The 13,834-nt window shown below is 40.9% G+C and overlaps 1 protein-coding gene across 1 annotated transcript in view; it reads left to right on the forward strand.

Moving 5' to 3' along the window:
• LGR4 (leucine rich repeat containing G protein-coupled receptor 4) overlaps positions 1-13,130 on the forward strand; it is a 119,703-nt gene extending 106,573 nt beyond the window's left edge. Inside the window, exons 16-18 of the mRNA XM_048484373.1 lie at positions 3,232-3,353; positions 4,840-4,920; positions 9,503-13,130. Of these exons, the coding sequence (XP_048340330.1) occupies positions 3,232-3,353; positions 4,840-4,920; positions 9,503-10,779 (1,480 nt within the window). The 3' untranslated portion in view covers positions 10,780-13,130. The remainder of the gene's footprint in view (positions 1-3,231; positions 3,354-4,839; positions 4,921-9,502) is intronic.
• The last annotated feature ends 704 nt before the right edge of the window (positions 13,131-13,834 follow it).

Raw genomic sequence — 13,834 nt, forward strand, 5'->3', positions numbered from 1 at the left:
TATAACTAAATTCAGCTACCATACCAAAGGCAGGAGAGTTAGCAAATGTTACACCAGTTTTTAAGAAGGGGTCCAAGGGGGAACCAGGAAAATACAGGGCAGTCAGGCTACCACCTGTTCCAGGCAAATAAGTAGAAACAGCAATTAAAGATAGCATTATTAGGCATATAGAGGAACAAATCCTGCTGAGGAAAATAAGCTTGGCTTCTGCAAAGGGAAGTCCCGCCTCACCAACCTTTTGAAGTTCTTTAAGGAAATGAAGACAAACAGTGTAGACAAACAGTGACTTAGTAAATATTATGTAGGCTTTTAAAATGGTTTTGAGAAAGTACCTCATCAAAGACTCCTACGTAAACTTAGCAGTCATGGGATACGAGGGTAGGTTCTCTTATGGATTAAAAATTATAGAAAGCAAAGAGTAGAAATAAATAGATCTCACAATGAAAGGAAATAAGCAGTGGGATCCCACAGGTTTTAGTACTATTTCCCTTCTTAATATTTCTTCTATTGCGCTCTGTAGCATGTTCTGCCAGATTCAAGTTGTCCACCATAATCTTTCTAGACATCTTCCTGCCCTCTTTAGTTGACCCAGTTTTGCAATAGACCGTGGGTCTGGCTTTGATCTGGAGAGGCCAACAAGAGCAATTTTATCAATAGCATCAAGTAGCTTCATGTTCCAATTTTCCAATGCAGCTTCAACAGGGCAAATGCTTGGAATCCCAAAATCCCAGTGCATTTTGGAATCCAGAAATATGCATAAGCCCCCAAGAGGGGATCATTTTAACTGGGGCCCCTTTTTTGTGGAATGTCAATGTCATAGTTGCCCTTTTATTTAGTAGATAGTCGTCAGATCATGATTCAGGCTGAATTTCTAACCCTGAAATAAGAGCTCCATTCAGAGACTTACAGCAAAAAATCAAGCCAATGGTATAGCCTTTTTCATGTGTTAAGCCAGTTGTGAGTTGATTAAAGCTCAGGGCAGTCTAGGCTCTAAAACAGTGGTGGTGAATCTATGGCATGGGTGCCAGAGGTGGCACTCAGAGCCCTCTCTGTGGGCACTCGCAAACAGAGCCCCCCCCCCCCCCCAGGCAGGCCTGGGCCGCTGGGCTCGATTATTAGCATTAAACCTAAGGCCTAATTTTGGGGAAGCAGTGTAGGTAACCCTATTAAGTGCTGTTAAACCCCACTGATTTTCATGTGAAGAACTAAAGCACGATCCTTTACCTGGGAGTAAGCTCGGCAATAGGGCTTGCTTCTGAGTAAGCCCTCCTAGGGTCGTGATTCACCCATTGGAAGAGTTGCATGGTTGCTTCAAAGCAAAGCCACCAACTACCACCAAGCTTATTCCCGAGTAACAGCCTTGAAGCCAATCGTTTTTTCTAAACTAAAACCTCAGTATTCAGGTTAAATTGCCGTGTTGCCACTTTGCAATAAATAAGTGGGTTTTGGGTTGTAATTTGGGCACTCGGCCTCGAAAAAGTTTGCCATCACTGCTCTAAACTCTTGGGCTGACTCTGGAGAGGAGTAGTAAGCTTGAGTGCTAAAGTCACTTAGAACAGTCAGCCTGGCAGGCCTTCATCAGAATATCTGAGAGAACCTTTGCCAACACCAAGAGGATTAATTGTGGGATCAAAGGTTTTACGAATTAGGAATCAGTTGGACCTCTTTGCATTGGAGGAGCAAACAAGCAATACAAGACACACGTATACTATAGTTTTTAAGCAGCTTCAATACAGCAGCTTTTAAATAAAATGTTTAGTATATGTGTATATAGTTTCTAATCCAGTTAAGTGCCTCAGTTATAGTTTTGTGGCGGGGACAAAATGCTTCTTGAGAGGCAGATATTCAGAGAACAGGTTGGGGAAGGTATCTCAGTTTTGGACATCACTGCTACTTTGACCTCTCAGACTTGTCAAAATCAGTTGTTCATCATGGTTTAAAAGTAGCTTTTAAAAACATCTGATCTTCAGCTTTTCCCCATTTTTAAAGTGACTTCTCATGCTCGTTTGTATCGCTCCCGGCCTCTTTTCGTCCTCGTTCCAGAAGGAAAGCTACTGTAAATATTTATTGTGAGACATGTTCACCAAAGGCTTTTGAATTTAAGCACAGAAATTGGATATCACTAGGTTATACAAAATATCATATTTACGAAATAGAAATACACCTGATGATGATGTTCTGAGTCAAGCCATTTGTGTGGTCATCTCCTGTACGCTGAGATTTGGGAAAAAGTACTGCTCAGAGTTCCCTCCTTGACTAAGGCTAGAGCTGAGTAGTTGTTCTTTCTTTGTATTAGTGGAGCCCATTATTCCCTCGCTATTCTCACTTTACGGAAACTAGTCAAGACCTTTATTCTTGGAGGCATTTGGAGAATGTGATACATTCTGAATTAAGATGATCTGGTATCTGATTTCTGTGCGTGGTGGTTGATAGTTTTAATTGTGGTGTGCTTTACTTAGTTCTTTATGGTTATTTTACAATCTAAGACAATGACAAATAACAATAGACTTTTCAACTAAGCAAACTCCCTCCACAGTTTTCATTCGTGTGTGTATATGTGTGTGTATGTGTCTACAAGTGTGTGTATTTTATTATATAAAAAACATCAGCATAGCACAGAGGAACTTTTACAGCTGTAATGCACCCTGAGGGCCTTTTTATGGCCATGTGGTAGGATATAAATAGAATAAAAATGTGTTTGGCCCTTTCCTCTGGATGAATGGGACTTTCTGGCATGTCCTGGAGTGAGTTAAGGGAAGGGTGCAGAGCAGGAAATCAGCCTTGCAGCATGAGAGATTTCATATAAACAAAGCAAACAATGGGAATGACAGGTGTGTACTTAGTACTTGCATGGGAATTCACTTGCACAACAGTGTTACTCTCCAGGCAACTTGATGAGTTTTCATTTTAGTGAGCACAGGTAGTAACATGATTGCTCTTAACATCATCCTTGCCTTAAGATGCCAATGCTTTAAAATATACTTGGACTGCAACCAAATAACTTTTTTTAAATCTCAGAACTGATATTAAACAAGGTTCACAGTGCAGTTGTTTAGACATTCAGACATTCTCTTGCTACAAACCTATTCTTTATGAAATCTCAAAGCTAATTTCTTTATTAGGAGAACTTTCAGAAGGAAATTCAAGTTGTAGCTGTCAGAAATAATGCTGCTGTTAAAAAAACAACAGAAAAGCTGTCAGTTGTGACCTTCTATTTTTTTGAATTTTCAGATCGCTGTCTGTTCCATATGCATACCAGTGCTGTGCATTCTGGGGCTGTGATTCTTACTTAACCTTTAATACTGAAGATTCCAACCAGCAAGATCAAAGTCTGTCAGTTGCTCATGACCGTGGTGAGTGCTTAATTGAAAAAAAAAATTCTAAGACACACAGCCTTTTACACAAATGTTAGATCCCTCCAGGCATAGTTGGAATTAGAGAACATGACTGCTTCTCATGTGTTATGATGGATGAGCTGTTGTATTCCTTATTGTAGGGAAAATCAGTTACATGACTCTCTATAGCTTGTTTTGAATTGTCCCACCGATTACTTACTCACTGACTCAGAAATAATGAAAAACTATGCATCTTCTATCCATCTATAGATGATTGGTCTACCCTAGTTTGCCTTCACAAATCCTAGTTTCACAGTTTCTCTGTCTTCTCCATCTTCCTATTAAACCTTTGCTCTGTTCTTAGTTGATTACATCACCCTGCTAAAGGAAAGCTTCGCTATGTTGTCAACTTAACTTTCAGTTGGCCAGTTATTACTGTAATGCCATGCAGCTACACACCCTTTCCCAGTCAAGTTCTGTGGCTTCTAACATTCATATTTTTCTCACTCCAGATCAGAAAACATCCCAATAAAACCACACACTACCCCCCCCCCCCAATGCATAAACCTTCAGTGGTCCCACAGTACACTCCTCCTAAGTTTCATCCCAAAATCAGTTTTATCATGCTTCAAACTACCACTTTCTTAATTAGTGTGTTACCTCTATTTTATTGCACCTCTGATTATTTTACCACGTGACAGAGGCTAAAACCTCTGACCTCTCCCATCATCCATTAAACTATCCAAGTTTTAAGTCCCCACAGGCAGAATCTCACTTGATATACTATACTAGGCCTCTCTACTTGGCCCTTCTCTCCCCGCCCTCCCCCCTGTATTTTTCTGTAAAATGGAGGTAAAAGATTTTCTTTCTCCTTTTGGGTCTAAATATATATTCTAATGTGATATTTCTTTTGAACAAATGATGTTACTCTTTAAGGTACCACTGGACTTCTGTTGTTGTTTTGCTACAATAATATGGCTATTCCATTTGGCTATTCCATTTGGTCTTTCCATTGTTTGATCTCATCCCTTTTTACTAACAACCAGGTAATTGCTGTTAATGTAATAAACCATGGCTTTGCGTGGTTTCTGAAGCCAGACACTGAGAATTAGAAGTGCTGTTTAAAAGGACTCTTCAGTGGTCTATCTTGAAGTCCTAATTAGGATAGTCCTAGGGTTGCCAACTCTGTCTTGGGAAATACCTGGTGATTTAGGGGGTGGAGCCTGAAGAGAGCGGGGTTTGGGGAGGTGATGGTCTTCAATAATGCCATAGATTTCACCTTCCGAAGTGGCCATTTTCTCCAGGTGAACTGTTCTCAGTCGCCTGGAAATCAGTTGGTAGATCTCCAACCACCACCTACAGACTAAATAGTCCCTGAAATAGTTTCATATGAAGGCAGAGGACCATATACTAGCCTTTATTTTTAAACAGGTAAGATATCATTCATCATGTAGTTTCATTTTTACTATTTCTCCAGGCCTGACCTTCTGCCATTTTCATTTAGGTACAGTGAATGCAGATGACCTAATCCCTGAGGATAATGAAGAACTTGGTCAGACAATAATACATTGTACCCCCACAACAGGTAAATGCTGTTAGCAGCAAACTTTGTTTTGTATTATAAGTGTTTGGATAGTGACCAGAATCTACTGTTCTGATGAAGAGTGCAACTTTCATGAGTTATGGTACAGAATACACAAACAGGACTGGGTTGTGGCATTTAAAGTGAGCACACTGTGTCAGTTTCTATAGGCTAATACAGGAGAGTATGTGAAAAGGTTGGTTTTAAAAGTGCTGGTTAGGCTTGTAAGTGTCAGGGTGGCTTGTGTACTGGGGGATGGGAGTTCTGTGCTGTTCTGTTCTGTGTGAACCTGCTGTGTGAAACTATTTTACTGCTGCTTCTTGGCTGCGCTTATCTCTCCCGCGCTTAGTGAAGGCCGCATAGTTTGGGTAGTAGTACAGCTGTGAAGCTGTATGGTGGGCGGGGGATGGGCATGCTGATTGCTTTATGTTGGCGACGTCTCCGCGGGAAGAGCCACAGACGTCTTGGAGTTTGTACGGAGCTTATCTTACCTTCAATAAAGAAATAATTGTTCATCAAAGCTGTTTCAATTGACTGGTTCAAGGAGGTTCTGACAGTAAGATTAGTGTTTAACTGTCTTAGCTAGCTCTTCCCTGCTTTCTCCTTCTTGGCATCATTATGTTAGTTGTTTCTTCCTGTTCTTGCAGCAGGCCGGTCATTTAGTGCAAACTGCTCCATTCCCCACTATCTGCCTGCAGGGGAAAAAAACCTATATAATTTACTGTACCATTTACTAACACAACTATTGCACCATAAACTGTGTTAGCAGCTGCTTACATGTTTCCTGACTCAAGCCCTCTGTTAACTTTTTTTTACATCATTATAGTGTTTGGGCACCTCAGTTCCTACTGCCTATGTGAATTCCAGCTGAGGGCTGCAGCCAACATGTCTTTTGGGAGCAGGTGTAAAGTAGTGTCTGTGGGATGGAGGGCTATATGAGCCAGTATAGCCCATTCCTTCTCCTTCGTCTCCGAATGAAATGTGAAACGTATGGTGTTATAAAAATTTGAGGCAAATAGCCTCCTGATTTTCTATGTGAAATTACATGTGAGTCATGAAATACTAATACATGATAATCTAGTGAAAGGTTTTTTTTAAAAAAAATCAAATTTAATTTGGCTATATTGTGGATGTAAAGTCCCATCAAATTGCAGCCAGTTTATAGAAACCCCATAGGGCAGGAGATTACCAGAGGTGGTTTGCCATTGCTTTCCTCTTCATGGTGACCCTAGTATTTCTTGGTCTGCCATCCAAGTACTAACCAGGGCTGAACCTGCTTAGCTTTTTGGAAATGTGTTACTCTGGAAGCTGAGGTGGTTCGTGGTAGTAATGTCTTTTGGGCTTTAAGCTCAGAACACAATAACTTGTATTTTTCAAGCTTGTCACCTGCCTTGTTTTGTCACTAGTCTTTCTTGTCTTCAGCAAATTTTGAACATCTCTCTCTCACCTCCTCTCTGGGCATATTTATTCTCCATGTTCATTTGTTCAATCCATAGAACAGAGGTGTTGACAAAGTTGCTGAGATTGGGCCAAGGAATCTTCTGTTGGAAATACTAGTTTTATTTATTTTTAACCATCCATCCTTTATCTTGCTTGAGCTACTTGTAGATGACGCTTATGTTCAAACTTTTTTTTCTAAATAGTAACAGAAGTCATCTAACACTACAAACTTGAAGGGGGTGGGTTGCTGCTCAGTGGTAAAAGATTTGCTTTGGATGCAGAAAGTCCTAGTCTCAGTACCTGGCATCTCTATTTTAAAAGGCTGGTCTGATCCAGCATGGCTTAATAACATAACTTATTGATAAATTGTCTTTTTGACCTCCAACCAGCTGACCACTGCCAGACAGAGCAGATGAACTAGATTTTTCTTGGTGACTCAATGTGTTGCTCCAAAGGCCTGATCAGAAATTAGGATACAAATGCAATATGTACCTCTGCAATGACTATGGGTCAGGACTTTTTATGAACCCCCTTCTCTGGGTTGCAACCAATCCATGTTTAATTACTGCAACACACAGAAGACAAATTCAAAGTATACAACAGCATAACCTGAGGGCCATTTAAAACTAATCTAAATGAAAAAACTAAAAACAAATAAGCAACTCCTTTTTATAATACACAGAATACAAGCTCATTTCGATGGGAGGGAGATCATTTCAGGATAGATGTGCATTTATTGCATTGTGGTTATATGCTATAATTATCAATTTATTTATTTTAATTTATTTTATTACATTTATAGACTGCCCTTTCCTGAAGGGCTCAGGGCGGTGAACAACCACAGTAAAACAAAGCATTAAAACACAATAAAATCAGCACAATAGTCCAATATTTAAAACAAGAACCATATAAATATTAATATCAGATGGTGTTGGATGCCCCCTCCCTCCCCACCCTTGCGCCCATGGGAGGCCAGATGGAATGGTGGCAGATGTACTTAGCCAGGCTGGCAAAATTCCTGGCGGAACAGGTCCGTCTTACAGGCCCTGCGGAAACTCTGCATGTTCTGCAGGGCCCTGATCTCCCTTGGGAGCCTGTTCCACCAGTGGGGGCCAGGGCCGTAAAGGCCCTGGCCCTGGCCTGTGTAGAGGCCAGCCTGATTGCCTTTGGTCCAGGGATCACCAGTAGGTCCTCCTCCAAGGAGCGGAGGGGCCTAACGGAGCGATTTGGGGAGAGGTGGTCCCCATGAGGAGCCTGGCTGCACAAAGTCCCCATGAGGAGCCTGGCTGCCGCATTCTGTATGAGTTTTAATTTCCAGATCATGGCTAAAGGCAAGCCCGCGTAGAGCGAGTACAGTAGTTATAGTAGTGGAGAAGTCATTTCGGCTTGATTTATATTAACAAATGGACTCAAGTGACCCATCGTTAGGGTAATTATCACTTCAAGTGCAATCAGTAAGCATAAGCATAAGCATAAGCAATTTATTGTCATTGTGCACGCACAACGAAATTTACATCAGCATTCCTCGATGCACACAATTTCAGACTCATACAATTTCAGACTCATGCAATTTCAGACTCATACATCATCATCCTCCACCCATCCCTACATAGCCCCAAATACATCAATATGAAGCAGCGGAGTTTAGCATAGCCACAGCTCTAGAGTAGAAGCTGTCTCTAAGCCTCTTTGTCCTAGTTCTGAGGGCCCTGTATCGTCTGCCAGATGGTAGCAGTTTAAAAAGAGAGTGTGCTGGATGAGACGGGTCCCTTAGAATATTTTGAGTTGTTATTTAGAGCTTCTCGGACATTATAGGTTTCTTCCAAGGAGGGGAGAGGGCAGCCCGATAATCCTTTGTGCGAAGTATTGGATCACCCTTTGGAGGCGCTTTCCCATTCATGCCACTGTGCAACTGGAGAACGATACACAGATGCAGTAGGTTAGGACACTCTCTATAGCACAGCGGTAAAAGGACACCAGAAGTTTTCCATCTAGTTGTTGCTTCCTTAAAGTCTCAGAAAGTACAGTGCTTTGCTGGGCTTTCTTAACCACAGCGGTAGTCTGCTGTACTCCCCAGGTCAAATCCATAATATCTTTAATCATAACGCCCAGGAATTTAAAAACTAGCCACCGGCTCCACTTGATCTCCATTTATAGTCAAGGGCTGAATTTCTGGGCTATTCCTTCTATAGTCCACTATGAGCTCCTTTGTCTTGTTAGTGTTAAGAACCAGGTTAGTTTCCCTGCACCATGAGAGCGAGTCGGTCCACTATTCCGATAGAGCAGACTCATCCCCACTCAGAGATGAGCCCCACCACCGTTGTGTCATCAGCAAATTTGATAATGAGGTGTTACTATGATAGATCAGGAGCACAATCATATGTATAAAGGGTGAACAGTAAAGGGCTCAACACACACAGCCCTGTGGCCAAGTTCCCCATATTTAGAGTAAGAACTGAGGAAACCCGATTTCCCAGTCTAACCCTCTGGGAACATCCAGACAAGAAGTCCCTAATCCACAAACAGATTGAATGTGAGAGTCCAAGATCCACAAGTTTTGTCACCAGTCTTTGAGGCGACATTGTATTAAATGCGGAACTAAAGTCTGCAAAGAGCATTCGCACATAATTCCCCTGTTGTTCCAGATGCATCAAAGCAGTGGGGAGGCTAATGGCAATGGCGTCCTCCGTAGATCTATTAGTCCAATATGCGAACTGATGTTTATCAAATGTATCTGGAAGGCAAGAACTAATATGCCTATGGACCAGTTTTTCAAAACACTTCATGATGATGGGGGTGAGTGCCACTGGTCTATAATCCTGAAGATTGTCAGCAGGAAATCTCTTTGGTAGTGGAACAATGGTGGAAGCTTTCAAACAAGATGGAATGGTGGACTGGGATAAAGATCGATTAAAGATCCCAGTAAAAACACCAGCCAGTTGGTTAGCGCATTCCTTTAACACCCGACCGGGAATACCATTGCTCCAGATCTCTTACATTTATCTGTCCTTGAGTAGTAAGTCTCTTGAATTCTGTTTTCAGAAAATGCATACATTTTACAGTAATTCTAAAATATGTTTAAATTAACTGTCCTATGTCACTTGCTGCATTACATGTGTTTCTCTTTTTTTTTCTTTTGAATTAGGTGCTTTCAAGCCTTGTGAATACTTACTGGGGAGCTGGATGATTCGCCTTACAGTCTGGTTTATTTTTTTGGTTGCCTTGACTTTCAACATCCTTGTCATTCTAACTATATTTGCTTCTTGCGCTTCAGTGCCTTCTTCCAAACTATTCATTGGCTTGATTTCTATGTCTAACTTACTTATGGGGATCTATACTGGCATATTAACTTCTTTGGATGCAATCTCCTGGGGACGGTTTGCTGAATTTGGCATTTGGTGGGAGACTGGCAGTGGCTGCAAAGTTGCTGGGTTTTTGGCTATCTTCTCTTCTGAAAGTGCCATTTTTTTCCTAATGTTAGCTGCCATTGAACAAAGCTTGTCTGCCCAGGAAATAATTAAGAAGGGTAAAAGTAATAATCAAAAACAGTTTAAAATTGCTGCCATTTTTGCTGTCCTGTGTGCGCTAATAGCAGGATGTTTGCCACTGTTCCATAAAGGAGAATACTCTGCATCGCCACTCTGCCTGCCTTTTCCCACTGGAGAAACTCCTTCCTTGGGCTTCACAGTAACACTAGTACTCCTAAACTCATTAGCCTTTTTGCTAATGGCTATTATTTATAGCAAACTTTACTGCACCTTGGAGAAGGAAGACCTGTCTGAGAACTCACAAGCCAGCATAATTAAACATGTTGCTTGGCTGATCTTCACTAACTGCATCTTTTTCTGCCCTGTTGCATTTTTCTCATTTGCTCCACTGATCACTGCAATCTCTATAAGCCCTGAAATCATGAAGTCTGTCACTCTGATATTTTTCCCACTTCCTGCTTGTCTGAATCCAGTCTTGTACGTCTTCTTCAACCCCAAATTCAAGGAAGACTGGAAATTACTGCGGTGGCACATTACCAAGAAGAATGGAACCGGGACAGTCACTGCTAATGCACAAGGTGACTGTGGGACACAGGATTTCTACTATGACTGTGGCATGTACACTCATCTGCAGGGTAATTTTACCATGTGTGAATGCTGTGAATCACTTCTTATATCTAAGCCTGTACCATGTAAGCACTTAATAAAGTCCCACAGTTGTCCAGCACTGACAGTAGTGCCTTGCCAAAGGCCAGATGGCTATTGGTCCGACTGTGGCACTCAGTCTGCCCATTCTGATTATGCAGATGAAGAGGATTCTTTTGTATCTGACAGTTCAGACCAAGTACAGGCCTGTGGACGGGCTTGTTTTTATCAGAGCAGAGGCTTCCCTTTGGTTCGTTATGCCTACAATATCCCAAGAATTAAAGACTGAAAAGCTTTACTGCAATCCATGCACTAAAAAGGACACTTCATATACCATCCTTGTTCTGTCCCTTTTATCTGGAAGCACTTTTGCAATCATCTTTTGATGTTCATAGTAAACAAGGGATGTGGGCAGTAAATAATCATACATTTAAAGCAAGGACTGTTGCTCTTACTGTAAATAATTGGAAAACCAAAATTTATAACCCAGGATTTTTTTTTACTTTTTCCTAGCAATTATATATAATGTCTGTGATGTTAGGCTGTATTTTCATATTGTTATCCAACTGTAATTTACTACTTCTGGTTGTGATAATTCAGTCCACTTTTCCAGTTAAGCACAATACAAGCGACAGCTGTCATTAAGGGGTTATTTTTAAATGTGACTTTATATAGTTAAAAGAAAAAAACTGTTGCTAACTTTTGTATAGCATTTTTGACTAAATCTCAGGACAGTTTACTGCAGGGCCAAAAGAAGGGAGTACTCTTCCCACATACAACTGTGAGTCAAATACAGGCAAAACATGCTATATTTTTCATTCTTCAAGCTTTTATTCAATTTGATTGGGATATAATTTTTTTATTCCAGGATTCTCTCATAATATATAGAGTCTGATATGGTAGTGGGAAAGATATGAGTACTGTGTAGAATCTTTGGGATTTTGCGAGGAAGTATCAAAATCAAATTTACCAGACTTACATTGGCTTATAGTCCCAGAGTGTATTACTTCACTTCTAGATCCCTGTAGAGTTTCATCATGACTGTGATTTTGTGATTGTTTTGTGATTGAGGGTACTGTTGTGCATGTGGAGCTCTGTGTTCTGGATCTGACTTATTCTCATAAAGAAGATGAAGAATGTATACATAACACATAATGGGAGTTCTGTTCTGCATGCACAGACCATTTTTTAACACAGAAGAAAAATAACTGTGTTCTCTCCCTCCACACTTAGGCTCCTTCCGCACATGCAGAATAATGCACTTTCAAACTGCTTTTAGTGCTCTTTGAAGCTGTGTGGAATAGCAAAATCCACTTGCAAACAGTTGTGAAAGTGGCTTGAAAACACATTATTTTGCGTGTGCGGAAGGGGCCATACACTCCCTTGAGCTCCTCCTGCATGCCGGAGACCCATTGAGTTTGTTTGTATGTGTGTGCCCTGTGTATTCAAATATGTGCAGGCTTGTGACTGCAAAGGCAATGGAAATCTACTTTGTGAAATATAGTAAATACATTAACAGCTGCAACAAGGTAGAAAGACACTTCAGAAACAAAATATAGGCTGGGGTGAAATCATATTAAACAGTGGCTTGGATTGAGCAGTATACAAGCAGAAAAATAAATAGGCTTAGTGCAATTCTGCATGCTGGCAGGGACTGATGGGAATTGTAGTCCATGAACATCTGGAGAGGCACAGGTTGCAGACCCCTGTGCAAGAACTTGTGTAACACAGAGTACTTTCCTCCTTATATATCAGAGTGTCCATAAATTGGTTACACAAAATCTTGCACTATCAGAAATGCAAGTGGGGATATAATATGTTTGACTAAGTGCAAACAGCTACCAGTCTTTCTTACATTTTTGCTCGCACAACAACTCTTGCAGAAGTGGAAACTTTAAACTAGAGCCACTGCACGACTTTGTAATTGAATAGATCTGAGGATATGAAGTTGCTTTGGAATAAAAGGCTGGTATGTTTGAAAAAATGTGAAGATCTGCACTGCAACATTAGAATTTCTGCTTTCCTGTCATTTTATAACTAGGCAAGTGAACTGACTTCTATGAAAATTGGGAGGAAATATGAATCTGATACTTTAGGCCCTTATCTTTGGTAATTAACTTTATCTTTGTCATCTCTCCATAGTTTGAAAACTCGGTGTAAAGTTAAATATGGATATCAAGCTAGATCTTACATTTCTTGAACAAAATACTAAATAGCAGTTCCACTGCTATACCAGTAACTCTAGCACCATTTTTTGTTTTAAAAAATTAAGCTAGAAAACAGGAAAATTTAAATTGTATATAGTGTGCATAAAATTAATTTCTTCATGTATAAATTATTTGATAGAATACATGATGGGAAATATGGCTTCAGTGCATTTTGTTAATTAAAGCTACCTCCTGAAATATAGCAGCTGCCAGTAGCAGATTGTTTAAAATTGTATTTTATATACTGTTTGCATTGTAAATAAATATTGGTTGTACATTGTAATAAAACCCAGAAGTTTTGTATATCAAAATTATTTACCTTGTACAAAATATGGGATGGTGTCATTCTTGTATACTGTAATTTTTGTAAGCCCAAATCATTCATAGTAAAAATCAAAGGTAATGACAGTAAAGAACAGAAGCGTATTCCAAATTTTGTGTTTTTGTTCTGTTCAAGCTCCTTAAACTGATCTGATAAGTTCTTGTCTCAGCTGTATGGGAAATATTGAATATGTTGCATTTGTAAATAGTGCTGATTTTATAATGTCACAGATCTTCTGAAACTGCTAAAATAAGCAAGTGTAATATAGTACTCAAGTATTCATCCTAATCCAGATGTGGACTTCTGCTTTCCCTTTTATGTCTGCGGAGTCATCTTCTGTACATGTGGATTTGCTTTCTCCGTTTAAGGAAATAGGGATGACTGCATGGTGAATCAAGAAAACTTTGATCTAGGTGATTGGGTGACATATTGTTTATGCTATGTAAAGTTAGGCCCTTTCCGCACGGGCCAAATACAGCACCCTGGGGACGGCAAAAAACCTGTCCCGAGGGAGCTGTTTGCATGGGGGATGCAGCTGCTTCGCAGCCACGCCGCCCTCGCTCCTCCCCAGCGGCACAAAACCGCCATTTTCCCACCTCGCTCCCCCAGCGAGGTTTTTGGAAAACGGCGGCTTCAAGCCGCCATCCCTCCCCCCTTAGCCCGATTGACCTACCTTCTCTGCGACCGTCCGGCGCATCACCGAGGCCTGGGGACACGCCCCCCTGTCCTGCGACTTCGGAGTGGTTGCGCAGGGCAGGGGGACATGTCCCCTGGCCTCGGCGAAGCGCTGGACGGTCGCAGAGAAGGTAGGTCGA

The sequence above is a fragment of the Sphaerodactylus townsendi genome, linkage group LG02 (assembly GCF_021028975.2).
Source record: "Sphaerodactylus townsendi isolate TG3544 linkage group LG02, MPM_Stown_v2.3, whole genome shotgun sequence".
NCBI lineage: Eukaryota > Metazoa > Chordata > Lepidosauria > Squamata > Sphaerodactylidae > Sphaerodactylus > Sphaerodactylus townsendi.